We start from the raw sequence: 17,954 nt of genomic DNA, 5'->3' as shown, positions 1-17,954 counted from the left end.
TTGGGGACTTGATCTTTAAGGATTTGATTCAAGGGTAGTGAAACGGCATATGCAGCTCACAACGCCTAGCAAGTCGACCCAAGAATTTGAGGGTCAAAACGAGTCCACCGTCCAGAGTGATTGCACCCTGATGATATGAGATAATTTTGATTTTGACGAAGTAGCGGATGAATCAGCACGTGCTTGGTTGCACTTGTCTCCACATGCTTCAAGGTATCATTTTCATTTCCTTTATCTGTTCCTCAGGCAGATGCGGCATCTTTTCGAGTTCTTCATCTCATACTCTTTCTGCTGAGTTAACTGTGCAGGCTGCATTCTTCTCTGCTTGTTTCTTCAGGCAGATGTGGCAGCTTCTCGAGTTCTTCAGCTCGGACTCCTTCTGCTGAGTTGACTGTACAGACCGCATTCTTCTCTGCTTGTTCCTTCTGCACGTTGTCTTCACATGCTGCAAGGTATCATTTTCACTTGCCTTATCTGTTCTCCAGGCAGATGTGGCAACTTCTTTGGAAATACAGCAGCAGTGGGAGACGAGTACTCGAGAGCAGTGCTAGGTAGGCAATCAGGGAAGGGTTCCAAGCAGTCGGTTCCTTACCCGAGTTTGAGTGGAGGTTCCGGCATATTGTTTTCTTTATCCTTGTTTTTGCAGGTAAGAACAAGGACAAAGGAAAGGACAGAAAGAGTGCATGATATGAGATACTCTTGCTTTCTACCCTGGTGATATGAGATACTTTTGCTTTGGAGTCATTGGCTTGCAGAGGTACCCCAAGGAATAAGGAACACTAAATGACTCGAGAGGTTTCGTTGGGAAAACATTTTTGGAGATGAAGAAAGGCTCTGTATGTATGCCTTGCTATGGAAGGTGAAGGTGGACAGTTATAGGAGGTACCTTAATACCTGTAGAGGTACTATTCTTTCACTCGTGTCGGCAACCGTTGGATGATTGAACAGTAAACTTCACGTGCTTTCTCCTTCACCGAAAATCCTCGACAAATTGTCCGTGATTTGCGCAAAGTTGAGGGTGCATATGACAAGTGTTGACGAGGCTGAAAAAAAACTGGCACTTCTTCGATATCTGGGATCGGCGCTTCGACAAATTACCCGTGATTTCCGCAAAGCTGAGTTTACGTGTGATAGGTGCTGACGCGTCTGGAAAAGCAAGATGCCTCTCCGATTTCTAAGCTTGCCTCTTCGATTTTTAAATGGCCTCTTCGAATTCTGAGCTCGCCTCTTCGATCTCTGAAATGCCGTCGAGTGCTGATTTTATAGAGGCACGCAGTTCGTTTCAAAGCACACTTCGCTTGTGAAAACTCCTTTCTTGCACTTCTAAGATCTTGGTTCGTCCAACCTCTTATTTCTTCAACACTTTGAAAATGTCTGGACCCTCCGACCGTCGTTTTAACTTGAATTTTGGTGAGGAGGCAGTCCCGCCTTCTCCAGACAACATATGGCGCCCATCCTTCATATCCCCTACTGGTCCTCTTACCGTTGGGGATTCGGTGATGACGAATGATATGACCGCTGCGGTGGTGGCCCGGAACCTTGTCACTCCCAAAGATAACAGACTGTTTGCCAAACGATCTGATGAGTTGGCTGTTAAGGATTCTTTGGCTCTCAGTGTGCAATGCGCAGGTTCCGTGTCTAATATGGCCCAACGCCTATTTGCCCGCACCCGTCAAGTTGAATCATTGGCGGCCGAAGTGACGAGTCTCAAACAGGAGATCAGAGGGCTCAAGCAGGAGAATAAACAATTGCATAAACTCGCACATAGCTATGCGACAAACATGAAGAGGAAGATTGACCAGATGCAGGAATCTGATGGTCAGATTTTACTTGATCATCAGAGGTTTGTGGGTTTGTTCCAGCAGCATTTGCCTTCGTCTTCTGGGGCTGTACCGCGTAATGAAGCCTCAAATGATCAACTTTCGGTGCCTCCTCCTCCTGGGGTTCTGCCTAGTACTGAGGCTCTGAATAATCACCCTATGGTGCCTCTTCGATCTGGGGCTCCGCCGAGTATTGAGGCGCCATTTGATCAACCTTGAAAATCCCCTCCTGTAAATTTTTTTTTTTTTTTTTTTTTTAAGTATGTATAATGCAAATTTATGTAAAATTTCCAGAAATAAATAAAAACGGACTTTATTTCTCTCGATGCATTGGTTTGTTTTTTTTTTTTTTTTTTTTTTTTTTTTTGTAAACATACATATATTATGCACACATACATACATATTAATTTTTCATGTGGACTGATCCACCATTCTTTTTTTTTTTTTTCACATGGTGCCAGGGGCACCAAGACTCCACCAAATTTTTTTTTTTTTATATTATTTCTCCTTCTTTCCAGCTTGACTTTAAAACAATCAAAACACGCTAAGTGGAGCACCCAAAACCTTTACAATTATTATATATATATATTTTTTTTTTATTCTTTTATTTTTTCTTTGCACATGGTGCCTGATGCACCCCCTTTTTCACGTGGTGACAGCACCACTTTGCTTTGCTCCACCACTTTTTTTTTATTTTTTTATTTTTATTTTTTTTATTTTTTTGTATAAATTAGGATGCTTGGCTGAGGGATTTTGTAGGGAAGGACGAAGACGGACGGAGAGCTGGAGTTTGAGGAAGAGCTTCTCGGCCGGCTAGTCGTTTGACAGCGATCTTTGAAGTTGGTGGCAGCTGCGAGGCAAGAGACGGAGGAGGAGGCAAGAGAAGAGCGGTGCAACCTTGATGTCGGAGACTTTGCCGTCGCCGTTGCTGCTTGGAACTGATGGGCAGAAGGGGAGAGCTAACGGTGGTGAAGAAGAGCAGGCTGCCAGAGATTGCTGCACACCGCCGCTCATTGCGCTGCTGCTGTGGTTGCGACTGAACCATCTGACCATTCCATGCAAGAGCTGAGAGATTGAACCCCTGCAGCAGGCTCATGTTCGAGGCAGGATCATGACCACCCCCAACATTGAACGGCTGAGATTGATTCAGAGATTGAAGCCCTGCAAGAGATGACAAGTACCCATGAGAAGCACCAAGGTAGTACTGATGGTGAACAGCCAAACCACCGCTCGGGTTTTCCGTGGATATCCCAATGGAGTCGCCGCCAATTCCCAGAGTGTTTTGCATGTCCTGCCCTTTCTGTGGTGGCATCTCAGTGTCGTCCAGCTTCATCATTTTATAATACTTGTCATCAGTCCTCTCATTGTTTGCAAGATTCAATATCTGCGAGAACGACATCAAGCCATCCAAGCTCCCTCTGTCGATACCCTCGCTTTCAATCCAAATATGACCTCCCATGGTGTTTACAAACCGTTTGCAAATGGCAAGTCCAAGTCCTGCATCGTTGTTAATTTGATTGGATCCATTTCGGGGCTGAGAAAACTTGGTGAAAAGATGAGGAATATCTTCTGGGAGAACCCCACAGCCAGAATCCTTGACCTGAACTCGTAGGTAGAAGTAACCATCAGTTGAAGCTGGATAAAACTCCGGTGGTTGCCAGTCTCTTGAAGATTCTGATTTTTTTTTTTTCGCAACAGATGCTGTAATTGAAATACAGCCCTGCTTTGTGAACTTCACAGCATTACCGGCAACGTCGAGAATAGTTTGCAACAGCCGATTCTCATCTCCAACGGCATACACAGGTAAGTCTGGGGATTGAATCAAAGTCATAGACAACTTCTTCACAGATGCGACGGGCTTGTTCATGAGATCCGAGTAGTTCCGTGAGAGATCGACGAAGACCCGAACCAGCTTCGATTTCTCGAGCTTCAGCTTCCGCGCACAGCTTGCGTACGCTAGGGCTAGGGTCCGATGATCGTCCGCCTGCTTCCGGATCTGGTCCAGTCGGGGTTTCAGTGGATCCGATTTCAGAGCCAGCACGGTCCTTCTCGTCGATCCAAATTCACCAAATGAACCAGAATCGAAACCCGAGTCGCCGAGATCGGATGAGAATAAGGGTTTTGATAGGCGGGTTAGGGCCGCCATGGACGAGAAGTAGGAAGATCGCCAAGAAGTAGGAAGATCACCAGGACTACCGGGGATCTACGAGACGCCATGGCCTCCAACTGAGGGAGAGAGAGAGCAGAGGAGATGGTGTGTAGATCTGGAGGTGCTTGAAGGTCAAGATTGGGTTGGTACCTTTTGTTATCAGTCTAAATCGACGGCGGCTTCACCAGTGGGCTCGCCGACCGACTCGGTCTTGTACATTTTGCACTCGTTCAAGTTGATCGAGCTCCATGTACTCCTGCGACGGCATGGCTGCTACTTCTTCAATTGAGGGGAGGAAGATCCGATTGGGTGTTGAGGGAGAGACGAGTGAAGATGGGCTTTGAGAACCGGGCCCGGATTTGGTCTATGGTTTTGAAGGGCCTGGGCTGCATCTAATGGCATCAACCGGTTCTGGGCTCCTGGGCCTGTGCTCGATGACGAACCTGTTGTTCGTCTACATGTCCTTCTGCTGCTAGGCCGAGACAGACATATATATGTTTCCTTTTTTTTTTTTTTTTTTTTTTTTTTTTTTTTTTGTAAATACATAATAACATATGTATTCATTTTTTTTTCTTTTTGTAATAAAATTGACTCTATTTAATAAAACACATTTTTTTTTTATTTTGATGTGACTGAACTTGAAAAATTGAACATTCGAGCTGCCTACGTACCCCTCCAAAGAAGAGATCAAGTCGTAACGTAGTTCAAATACATACATATTTTTGGTATTTTCTTTTTGTGCCGTTTGCAGTTTTAACTCATGCAGGCAAGGAGTGTTGGTGTCGTTTGCAGTTTCAACTCGTGCAGACAAGGAGCGTTGGTGTTGCCTTTTATGCTCGTGCAGACCAGGAGCGTTGGTGTCGCCTTTTATGCTCGTGCGGATCAGGAGCGTTGGTGTCGCCTTTTATGCTCGTGCGGATCAGGAGCGTTGTGCCATGCAGTTTAGGCTCGTGCAGGCGAGGAGCCTTGGTTCGTGCAGTTTAGGCTCGTGAGAACAAAGAGCATTGGTGAATTTGTCAAGCAATTTTGGAGAGGCGTTCCTCACAATCTTCATAGCAATGAGCCTTGACCGAGTGATTGAAGAAGTCTTCGGGCAAGAAATCACGCATCGTGATGGCAACAGACGATCTTTGTGTCGTAATTTCATCATCTTCAACACGTTCACGTTGCTTTAAAGGTTGACAAGAGCTGCTTTGCCCCCTTTCCGATTGGCGAACTTGTGGAGGAGACGTATGCTTCTTGTGCAACTTCTTAGGAGTGACTTGAGTCCATCCTTCAACTTTGCTTATCTTGGAGTATGCCCCCAGCGGTTGAGGTGAAAACTTTGAGTCGGAAGAGCCAGAAGTGAAGGTGGTGTAGTTTGACTTCACCACATCGTCAAGATCTAGCTCGATGATTCCTTTTTGAGCCAGCTTCATGATGAGATCTTTCAGCACGAAACATTTTTCTGTCAGATGACTGATGAAGCGGTGGAATTTACAGTACCTTGGACTGTCAGTGCGATTCATCTCTTCTGGCCGTTTGCACTCAGGCAAACCAATCACCTTTTTTTCCAGCAAGTCTTCTAACATGGCAACCACATCAGAGTCGGGGAATGGATAAATCTTATCCTCAAGCTCCTTCAAAGTGCGTCTACGCATCTCTTGATCACGAAAAGCTTCGGTTTGAATCGCCTTGCCTCATGTGGAGATTTTGACGGGAGCTGTGTTGACCGTCATCGCTTCCTTGGTGGGTTTCCATGCAGCCTTTTCCACCTTTGTCCCAAGAACTTTGTCGTTCTTGTAGTCGGCGATCGGTTCTTTCTTCCCATGATGGGCGATGCTCAACTCCATGTCATGGGCGCGAGTGGCTAATTCCTCGAAGGTCCGTGGTTTAATGCCTTGAAGGATGTATTGCAAACCCCATTGCATGCCTTGGATGCACATCTCGATTGAAGAGGTTTCCGAGAGCCTGTCTTTACAGTCGAGGCTTAGAGTGCGCCATCTGTTGATGTAGTCAATGACTGGCTTGTCCTTCCACTGCTTTGTGCTCGTTAGCTCTAGCATGCTCACAGTGCGGCGGGTGCTATAGAAGCGGTTGAGGAATTCCCGCTCTAATTGCTCCCAGCTGTTGATGGACTCAGGCTCTAGGTCCGTGTACCACTCAAAGGCATTTCCTTTCAGCGAGCGCACAAACTGCTTGGCAAGGTAGTCTCCCTCCGTCCCCGCGTTGTTGCAAGTTTCGACGAAATGTGCAACGTGCTGCTTTGGGTTTCCTTTTCCATCAAACTGCATGAACTTTGGTGGTTGATAACCCCTTGGCATCCTTAGGGCATCAATCTTCTTGGAATAGGGCTTCAAGTAGAACAAGAAGGTATGTGAGCTATCTTCGTACTGTGCCTTGATGGTGTTGGTGATCATCTCCTGCAGTTGCTGGATAGAAAGAGATCCCATGAGTGCCGCTGCTTGGTCGGGCTCCGGCTTCCCATCGATTTTCTTCACCGGGGGTTCTTCGTCTCCGCCAGCTCCTCCCTTTAGTGGATCATCCTCTGGGTCGGGTTTATCGCCGTCCTGTGCCTCCAGTCGGTTGACTAGTGCTGCAATTTGCAAGTCTTTTTCTTCCACAGTTCGGGTTAGCCTTGCGATTGCTTCATTCATTTGAGCCAGCTGCTCATCGATTGAAGTTGCTCAAATGGTCATGACTTGCATGGCTGAACTGTCGCTTGAATCGGCATCAGAGAGCATGGATTCGGAGTATTTCCTTGGGTTTTCCCCCCTTGGTGCCCTTAGTGAGGCTAAGGTGATCAAAGGCTCGTGCCTTGGGTGCTTATGTTCCCTTGGCAGAGTTGATGCAGAGGTGAAAGAGGCGGCAGAAGTAGCTCTTGCCATGCTTCGAGTCGTGATGCCTAAAGTGACACCAGTTGCGACGAGGACGCTTTTGTTCTTTGCGCCGGTTGCGGGAACAGTTTGCGCCTTCCTTGATGCCATTAATTTTGGAAGTGCGCTTGAATTTCTTGAACGGAGAAAGAGATGAGAGGCAGAGATTGTCCCACTGGGCGTGCCAATTTGTGAACACGGAAAATTCCTGAAACGAAAGAGACAAGAACAACGTGCACAAACAAAATATTTGTATTTGATGATTTCGGGTTACAATCTCTCTTAAATTTGATCCTCTGATTCGATCTCTGTAAGGTGTGTTTTTGTGGATGTGTGATTGATCCAAAGGGCCGTTGGGCTTGATCTAAGGATGAACGTCCTTCAAGGGCCGTGGACTTGATCTTGAAGGTGGATTTGAGCGGATCTTCAAAGGGGCTTTTGGGCTTGATCTTTGAAGAACAGTGATGAACGGATCTTCAAGGGCTTTTGGGCTTGATCTTGAAGAACGGTTGGATGTGTGGATTTGTCGACGTTTTTTATCCAAAGGGCCGTTGGGTCTTGATCTTGGATGAACGGATGATGAACGATGGTGCTTTCTTCAAGGGCCGTCGGGGCTTGATCTTGAATTGGTGGATGGTTGATCCAAGGGCCGTTGGGACTTGATCTTGGAAGAACGATGAACGAAGAACGAAGAACACTTTCTTCAAGGGCCGTCGGGGCTTGATCTTGAATTGGTGGATGATTGTTGATCCAAAGGGCCGTTGGGGCTTGATCTTGGAAGAACGATGAACGAAGAACACTTTCTTCAAGGGCCGTCGGGAACCTGGATGCTTGAGAGCTTCGGAGTTTCAGAGCTTCAGAGCTTCAAGGTGTAATATGAATTGGTTCCCCCGAATGAATGAAATGGGCTTGTATTTATAGAATTTTCCAAGGCCTAATTTTGAATATAATATCCCAGATGAAATAGGTCGTTTCTGCCAGGTGTTGACACGTGTCCTATTTGATGACTTTTCCAACTTATTTCAATTTTCGTTGAGTCGCACGCTACGTGTAAAATTTATGTAATACATGAGCGTTGACACTTTGATTTATCGGTCAACATTTATTTACTGAAATTTCGATGTCTACAATTATGTTGGAGATAAATCTTAATAATATTAAGCTTGTTATTTTGGTTATGTTAGTTGTTAGTTAGCTAGAGTATTCTGTTTTATATTACAAGTGTGTAAATGAGTTGTCTATATACTCCAGATGTAATCTTATTCATTTGTTCATTCAATGAATCATATTTTCCCAATAAAGATTACTTGTGCTCCAAGTAACAAGTTACTTGAGAACTAAGTGATTCCAACGATAATCCATTTACTTTCACAATAAGATTTTACACAAACCAGATCTAATGGATAGTATGCTCAGAGGCCAATGCTTTAACTTTTACCTACTAATTTGTTACAATAAAATAATCCAATGACTGAACAAAAGAAAGCACGCGCAGTATACAGAGTACACAAACAGCAAAAACGAAAAGGAAATGAAACTGAGAAGCAAAAAATAATCAAGGATATATAAAAAGTTGTTAAAAATTATCAGCTAGCAGCCTAGCAGATCACCAGAGGCAGCAGTAGAGAAACCCTAAAAAAATGAAAACCCTAAATAGCAACCCGTGCTTGTGCTTCACACAAAGTGATCCAGATGAATCTTTATCATGATCGCCAGTGGCAGTGTCATCCTCTTTGGGATGGTCGAAACTGGCGGGAACAATGGTATCTGGGACAGAACCATCATCATTGTCGCCATCACCTGCAGACTGCCGGCCGGGACCGCTTGCTGGGCTTGGGGACTGAACGGCTGGGTTCTGTAAACTCTTTGGCAAACCTTGTCCGTGAGAGACGGTGATCTTAAAGTGCTGTCCGTTCTTGCATTGCTCGCCATCATAATCCCCTGAAAAGAAATAGTTCATCCCTTCTCTTACCAAAGGCACTGCCACTGAGACGTCATGTATGGCCATGTTTGACGGGTCCGCGGCCGACCATTGCATCGTATCGTTTTCTAGAGCATCGTTGTAATCGCACAGCTTGTAGGTTGTCAAGTTATATGTTTGCACAACCGAGTGGTTGGTGTCCGTATTAAAAACTGCAAAACAAGTACGTCTATAATCAACACTTTAGTAACCATATATAAAGCTGAGCGAAGCTATATTAACTAGAATAATGTGCACGCTCTTTTTCATAACCAACGTTCAAATTTTCTCACAGTTAACTATTTTAGATTGAATTAGAATATTGTTCGAATAAAAGAAACACTTCAACAAAATTAATGCATAAACATATTATTTCCCGACCGAATACAATCGAAAGATTTTTGTTCTTGTTGTTCATATTTACCAGAATATAATATTCTTCAGGTATTATATGTTGCAGTTGCAGCCCTTCAGGACACTAATTGAATTATTATATGTTATAAATACGCATACCAAAGTGAACGTGTCAGCTCTGGATTACCAATGACTGTACACTCTATAAAACATCCTGTCTTCGTTTGCATATTCTATGTAACATTTTTACCAATTATGTTTTTGTTGAGTAAACCAATTTTTTTTTTAAATATTTTTTCTACTAAATCAGTTCCAAAAAATTTATACACACACACACACACACATATATATATATATATAGTTTCTACGTAAAGATCATCCTATTTTCAATGCATAGTTCTGAATTGTTCACTTTTTAAACTTCTTTCAAAAATGCCAATAATCGGCTAAACCAACAATTGTTTAGTTGTTAGATTGTCTCGGCATTTTCATTACAATTTTGACTAATGAGTCATGATTTTGTGTACATTTAGGATTTGAATGAGGAAAAATTAGTATCCGGTGTTACTAATGTTCATTGACTGAAACATTATTAGTTTTCAAATTTTGATTGAAATTCCCAGCATTAATGTGATAATTAATTTACATGTTTATTGCATTTTTTTAAATAAAAATTAATAATTGATTTAGGGTTTTAATACTCACACCTCTATTAAACTCCTAATTAATTTTCAATTCAAACATTTCCAAAATAAATAAATAAATTAGAATAAGTTTGTACCCATTAGCTTTTTTATAAAAAGATTCTCAATTTTTTAATATTAAATGTACCCATTCATATAATTTTTAATATAAAATTTTTTAATCTTAAATGTTCCCATTCTTAAATATACCATTTTTTTAATATAAAATGTACAAATTTTTTATATTAAATGTACCCAATTTTTTAATATAAAATCCATGAAAAAAATTTAATCCATTTTTAAATTTATATGTGTACATTCTTTTTTCGTTGATTTGATCTGTATCTATGTCAAGTTTAATCGAAGAAATTTACTAATGTTATTAAGCTTTATATCTTCTTCTTTTTTCTGTGTTTTGAAGAATGTATCCATGTTTTGGTACAATAATTTTTTTTTGTTAATTATGTATACACACACACAATATAATAGAGAGTATAATTTTTATATTTTATTATTTTTAATCCCACAAATTATGGGTTATATTTAAAATCTCATTAATATAAACAAATACAAATTTCAATTTTTAATTTTTAATTTAATAGTAACTTACACTATTACATTAATGTTAGGGACTTCAATCAAAAACTAAAAACAGACAGGGTTTTAGTAAAAAAATATTGATAGCTAAAGACCGCATCTAAAGTGTCCATTTGAATGATTATTTGCGAGACTAACTCTTGCATATGAACTTTAAATATGAACAATTCAATCACTAAAATGCATTATGAAAAATGAAAATAACTTTAATAAATGTATATATATATATATATGCACGAATATAATATATATAGAACTTTAATACTTGATTGGACCAGAATAATTTAATAGGTTTTGACTTGGTTAGTGAGAGATTTTTTACTGTCTCAAGAATACAGTGTGTTATATTACGGTCACTATATAAATTTTGAGATACTTGTTTTAAAAAATTAACAACTTAAAAATAAAATGTTCCTCCACTTATATAATGACATGTGATACCATTTATGTTCACTCACAATGAAAATTTTCTCTTGGTTGGGGGGATAATCAAAAGAACTGAAATCAAAGAGAATAAAATGGTGGTTGTACTAGTACACTAATGCATGTGCCATGTGATGTGTTGGCTAGTTGGTAGGGAACTAAAGGAAGGGCACAGGGGTTTCGGCCAACGTAATTACACAAGGTTTCACAGAAAAGTCTGTGCACTTGATTGCAACTCTAGTTTTGGCCACACGTGGAAGTACGCTACACATGGTAGTTTTGTTTAGGATATGCTTTTCTAAACGTCTCTCTTTGAACTTTGCTTTTTCCACTAACCTCCATGCTATTCTGGGAGAGCAACGTGAGGCAATTCCACTACCATCTTCTAGGGATCCGGTAAAACTTGATGTGGGATTTTAATTACGTTGCCCACCAAAATGGAATTGACTAGTTATTTTCTTAAAATAAAAATGAACTTTTTCAAAGATAAAAAAGATTCACAAAAACATTTCAACCTTCATAGACTTTACTAATTTTGGAGATTAGTAGAATAAATTTCTCAGGAAATAAAAATCCATTAAAAAAAAAAAGAAAAGAAATATTACTGTACAACACCTCAAGTTCTTTAATTTCTTCACACGAAATTTCGACAAACTAAATAAAGAAATATCTCAGAAAAAGAATACTCAAGAAACGATGAACGCATCCATGACTGCCTTTTATTAGTTATTGCAGAGAAATGCAAAAATAAACATAATTTGGGAATGATGAAATACTTTTTGAAGCTTTAACAATAGTTGTTAATATTCTATAATTTTCAATGGTGTTAGAAAAAATAAAATAAAATAAAATAAATCGTAGAGAGTTAGGAAAATTGAGATTAGGTAACAAAGGAGATCCATGGAAAGCAAAACAAGGGTGTCTAATTATGGAAGGAAAGAGAAAAAAAAAAAAGGAAGGAAGGTGGTGCTTACTTAGAAAATCTCCCAAGCTGAATGTCTTGGCGTCAGCCCATTTCTGATAGTTAACAGCTGCGTACCAACCGGAAGAGTCCCCCACTGTGTAATTCTTGTAACCTTCAACAACTGATATTCCTGAAAACGAAAACACAAGAGGAAGAAGAAGAAGAAGAAAACACAAGCTGCTGCAGCTGGACTTTCTCTGTAGGAATATTAATAACTCCATTATCCTTATTGGAGTTTGTGACAACTAACAGAGAGAACCCAACTGATGGATTGATTGGAAGATTGGAAGATTGGAAGCCAAGTGATGACTGACGATCGAGAGAGAGAGAGGCTAAGGTTATATTGAAGAATAAAGGGTATCGATTGTATGTAATGTTTGTCATGTTGCCAGCTAGCTACGGCCAGCAGCTGGTGCGTATAATTGTACGTATATGACCTTAACTTTTCTTGGAACTACCAAAAGGTTTCACTCTCTTGCCTTTCTGTCGGTTCCAAATTCCAATCTCAAGTCTCAAGTAATGCATAGTGCGATCTTGTTTTTGTTTATGGGATGCGTGAATAGCATATCTCATTTTACTTCTCACAAATTCTTTGATAATTGATATCCGTTGATCTTCTTCGATTCACCCGATCCGATGGCCAGAAATTAAAAAGGTGTGTGAGAAGTAAAATAGGGTGTGTGGATATCACATCCCTTATTTATTTGGATTCCAAGTGAAAAATTATGGCATAATTAACATAAACTTATATTTGACTTGTATTGTGTGGTTTTGAAAAGGATCCTCGCCGGATCCTTTTCCTAGGGATCTGCAGATCTTATAATCATGACCGTTTATCGTACATCATGAGATCAGTTTTCGTTAAGTACTATTTAAAATGATTTCTGACCGCACAATGTACGATAAACGGTCATGATCAGGTGATCCCCCGGATCTCCAGGAAAATGATCCTTTTCCTTTACTCAATCATGATAAAACTAGGGGTGTGCTATCCACGCATCCCTTTTTACTTCTCACACCTCTTTTGTTAATTTATATCTTTTGATCTTTTTCAACTCATCCAATCCAACAATCAAAAATTTAAAATGTGTGTAAGAAATAAAAAATAATGTGTGGATAACATATCCCTAAAATTATCCAAAGTTATTGTTGAGTTCATAGTAGTAAAATACAAGTTGAAAGACTATGATGTATTGACAAAAAGTAACTCATTTTTTCCCTCAAATTGTATATAATCGTGTGTGATTAAATAATAATAGGTTTTTATCATAGATGGTCCTTAAAATTGAAATCAATCAATGTAGTCCTTAAAAATAGGTGTCGCAAATCAATGTGGTCGTTCTTTTTATCACAACCTTAACCTTAAAAATAGGTGTCCAAAATTCTATTATGTGCTGATGTGGCACATAAATGGGTCATATAAATCCTTTTTCTTTTTATCACAGATAGTCCTTGAAATTGACACACCATCAATATGGTCCCTGAAATTGATCCACACCATCAAAATGATCCCTAAAATTGAAAATCGATCAATTTAGTTCCTGAAAATAAATATATGAAATCAATGTGGTCATTCCATCGTAATTATGTTAAAAAATTTGTTATGTGCTGATGTGAAACATAAATGGGCTCACAAGTCTAACTAAATAAAAAATAAATTAGAAATATGTCTAATAATTTAATAATTAATTAAAAAAGTTGTCAACCTAGAAACTCAATCCCGCATTCACCTCTGATCCCAACCCGACTATTCTACCTCCATCTATGGTAGCCTTTGTTGTCTCTTCTCTAGAGAAAATAAATAAATAAATCCTTAAGACACTCATTTCCACACTCTTCATCGAATTGAACCTGTATCGAGACTACCCTTGGTGACAACTTGGATTGGTGACAACTTTTGTGACTCTACGGTCAATATTTGGGTGATCGACAACCTCACAACCTTAACCTTGGAGAGCTTGTTAGGCGCTTCCCTGGTGATCTTGGTGACGCGGAGAATGGCAAGCTCTTCCTTAAGATAATCTCATTGTGCAAATAAGTTTTTTGGCAACTTTTTTAATTAATTATTAAACCCACATCAACACACAAAATTTTTGACTGAATTGTAACAGGATGACACATTGATTTGCAAACCTATTTTTAGGGACTACGTTGATTGATTTTCAAGTTCAAAGACCATATTGATGGTGGGTCAATTTCAAGGACCATCTTGATGGTGTGAGTTAATTTCAAGGAGCATTTGTGATACAAACTCTTATATCTTATGGGTCCCATTTATGTGCCATGTCAACACGTAACAGAAGTTTTGACGGAAGGACCACATTAATTTGTGACACCTATTTTCAGGAACTACATTGATTGATTTTTAATTTCAGGGACCATCTTGATGGTGTATGTCAATTTCAAAGACCATTTGTGATATAAATCCTAAATGAAAATGCAAATTCTGTAGTTTGATTAAATAGCTCATGTATATCTGGTCTTGATTCTGATTATATACAACTATGATTAGCTAGCGACTCTTATTTTTCCATTAAACAATTAACAAAGTACTACTGGTAATAATATCTAACTTAAATATTTAAGAGTATTTACTCTTTTAAAATGTGAATATGTCTTTAATATATTGTCCATACTTTAATTCTACAGTTGTTAGTCCATATCATATGTCAACGATAATAAAATAAATAAATCAAATTGAAAGAGTGGGTGGGAGGAGGCCTAGAGTGGTTAGTTCAGAGTGGAGATGTCGACAATGAGTAACTTTTAATATTTGATGGATCTAAATAGGTGGGGGTGGAAGGGTTGGGCTAGTGTAGATTATGGGTGGACGGGTGCTCGGTCGTGCAGGTCCGAATTGTGGAAACAACAGGGTTGAGTTCAAGATAGGGCTAAAATATTACTCTCAAATAGGTATAGGGTAGAAAGTAAACACAGGAGGTTAGATATTTTAGAGACTGTTGGGACCTGAAATCTTGGATTGGGCTGAGTTGGTTAACAACCTGGAAAGGACACTGCGAGTCTCAAACCAATGGTGAAGTGCTCAGTCTAGTAATGAGATGTTGATGGTTCTGTCAAGTCCTAGGTGAATTGGGATTGCTTAAAAAATAAAGATTGGATTATGGCTCAGTCGAGTCCTAAACAAAGTAGGATTGTTGGAGGATCAAGATAGGTTTTGATAAGGTTTGATTAAATTGCTTAATGATCAAAACTTATGTCTAGATAAATGAATGAATTAATCACATAAGAGTACTAGGTTCATAATCTTAGTTCAGGTCGAAGAGGGTGGGACTCAGTGGTGATAGAGTTTAGGTGGAAGAAGGATTTGTGAAGATAATTCTAAGTGTTTTTAGATAATGTGGAAGAATTGCAATACTATATGGACTCTACAACTTGGTTCTCTTGGGCATCAAGTAACTTGTCCCTATAAAATACAAGGGGATTTGCAATGTAGAGAGGACCTTCAACACAACACAAAAATCAACACTCTACGGAAAACAATTTCACACCTGTTTGTGAAAACTAACCATTAGCTCAAATTCTGACTGAATAGACGAGTTTGGGTTAGCAATCGACGGACAACAACTGACTAGACAAAAAAGGTTTTCCAAAAGCAACCATATTGTTGGACATGTATGCCACATCGGCACACTAATAGAAAACTTAACAGATTTTATGGTAGGGATCAAAGTGATGTGCGGTAGTCAATTTCAGGGACCACATTGATCAATTTTGAGATTAAGGGAAAAAATGATGAGTTTTGTAAATTTCAAGACCATTTGTGATTAAAAATACACATACACTCTATTTGGATAAGGTAAAAAAAAACTCGAAATTTGCTTTAGACTTGAAAATTTAGGACGGAAAATAGTTTTCCCTCATTTGGCAAACATGCAATGAGAGAAAAGGCAAATTCTACAAGGAAAAAAACGTGGAAATTGGGGATGAAGTTTCCCGAATTTAGTTTCCGTCTAAATAGGTGTAATTTCACAGTTCCAACTATGACAAGAATCACAAATTTATGGGGTGTAGTCAAATTAGGATTTGATAGAATTTGATAGGATTTTAATAGACTTTAAAATCAAAGTGTAGTCAATTAGGATTTTAAAAGACTTTGAAATTATTGTGTAGTCAAATTAGGATTTGAGAGGATTTTAAAAATACATTCAAATCTATAGGTAGTTAATTGAGATTTTAATGGATATTTTTAGATTGATTATAATATGGGTGTATTAAAAAAATCAAAGATTTGACAGAGTTGTAGATTTTGTTAGATTTGTGAGCAAAAATATATATAAGCAAGACAAAACAGAATCTCACCTCAACCCTAGGATATCATTTCAACCTCTAACCTTCTCTCTTCCTCCATATTTATTTTTTTATTCCCAGTTCTCTATTTTTTTTTACGAAATGAAACCTCCGGAGTTTCAAGCAAAGTTTCAGTAAAATAAGGACATTTGTCGAAACTAGGTTCTTAAGCTCATTTATCAAAACAAAGTGCTCTCTATGGCTATCAAATTTTCCTTGACCTCTCTTCCTCTGTTAGGAAGATAAGGACTAGACCATGACTTGTCTCCATACGTGGCAAATTCATAATGCGTAAAAAATTACGTAGTTTCACAAGCGATGAAACAAACTTAATTACAACTTCAGCATACATGAAAATAATTAAACATCCAAATATTCCCAGATCAAAGCATTTGTAAAGCAAGAGAAAGGATTTCATTCCGTGAAGTATTTGCATATTTAGCCTGATTAAATATCTTAAAGAAATTCATTTTATGTTGAATTGGTGTGTCTATATTGGTTTGGTGATGTTTAGAAATCGTAAGAAATCCAAAAAAATAAAAAATAAAAAATTCTTACAAATTCATAGAAATCTGTAATAGAAATCCATATTAATCTAACAAAATTCATATTGTTGTAGGCATAATTTATTGAACAATTATGGAGGCCAAAGAGAGGGGGTGCAGCAGCATAGAGATAGATGTGTAATTGTGATGTGTGTGTTATCTCATCCATTATGCATTTATTTATAGTAGTAGGGAAAGTAAATTTCTTACCCCAATAGGATTACAACTCTAATAAGATAATCTAGTCTAAGAGATATGGTAGAATCTGTTGGAAGTATGCCCACAAAGCCACTCATTTGATGTAATAGCTTTTTGGAATACTTATTATGTTAAACTTTTATATGTTTAATGGAGGGCAAATCTTATTGTTAATCACTGTTTATTGTATCATGTGTTTAAGCAATAAGTGAATCCAAGGAATGTATTTGTTCTAAGAGATAAGTGATCTAAGTGAGTTAGATTATCGAGACCTTTCTCTTATGTTCATTCCTAAAACGTTCCTAGCCATAGGATTGCCAATTGGGCATTGACAATCCGCTAAGGTTAGTATGTGTTATGTTGACTCAAGCGTGAGTATGACTAGTCTCAAGTGATTTGGTGTTGGACACTAAGACAGACACATAGGTGCTAGAAAGAGTAATCGAGTACACTGAACTACGATCAAATCAGAGTTCGAACATACATGTCATGTAAGAACTCTAAGGTTGCAATATGCAAAGTAGTCCTTTGACCTGAGGCATCATAGATGTCTAATGGTTAGGTCCTTGATCTTTGATCCTGTCAATGGCATTCCCTCGGAGTGTCCACGGCATTGTTGGGGTCAAGCTATCTAGTCATGTAGGCATATGAATGTACAACAAGGGATCTCTAACCTTCCATGGTGGAGGGAGAATACTCTAAGATATGATTCTAAAGTCTTTGGCCAAAGCAAATGAATATGACTAAAGGAAGGATGTTCCAAATCATATTCAAGGGAATCATATAAGAAAGTATCACATTGGATAGTAGACATGAAACAAACTATCACTTAAACTATGTGATTAAGAGTATTGTATTAGAGAAGGACCGTATTGCATTGTAGTTGTAACTGGATAGGTTCTCCAACCAATTCTACTTAGCTTGGGTAACCATGACATGCTGCTAGGCGTCAACCATGGTTTGTGGAAGCCCTAATGGTTAGCAAATACTAATCAATAAAAGGGAGAATTGAAATGTGGTTTCAATTCACAATCGATAGTTAAGAGTAACATCGCCCACTGCCTCGCTAATTAGAACCTAATGGATCGTACACCGAGT

The 17,954-nt window shown here is 38.9% G+C and overlaps 1 protein-coding gene across 1 annotated transcript; it reads right to left on the bottom strand.

Moving 5' to 3' along the window:
* Positions 1 to 8,166: 8,166 nt before the first annotated feature.
* LOC103427256 (early nodulin-like protein 18) lies at positions 8,167 to 12,319 on the bottom strand. Its single transcript, XM_008365323.4, has 2 exons — positions 11,816 to 12,319; positions 8,167 to 8,957 (listed from the first exon to the last, which is right to left on the bottom strand). The coding sequence occupies exons 1-2, from the start codon at positions 12,024 to 12,026 to the stop codon at positions 8,431 to 8,433; spliced, it is 738 nt and encodes a 245-aa protein (XP_008363545.3). The 5' UTR covers positions 12,027 to 12,319; the 3' UTR covers positions 8,167 to 8,430.
* Between the last annotated feature and the right edge of the window lie 5,635 nt (positions 12,320 to 17,954).

Source organism: Malus domestica, chromosome 03, assembly GCF_042453785.1.
Source record: "Malus domestica chromosome 03, GDT2T_hap1".
Taxonomy (NCBI): domain Eukaryota; kingdom Viridiplantae; phylum Streptophyta; class Magnoliopsida; order Rosales; family Rosaceae; genus Malus; species Malus domestica.
Note: the sequence above shows the minus strand (reverse complement) of the source record. Positions and strands in the feature narration are given on the sequence as shown.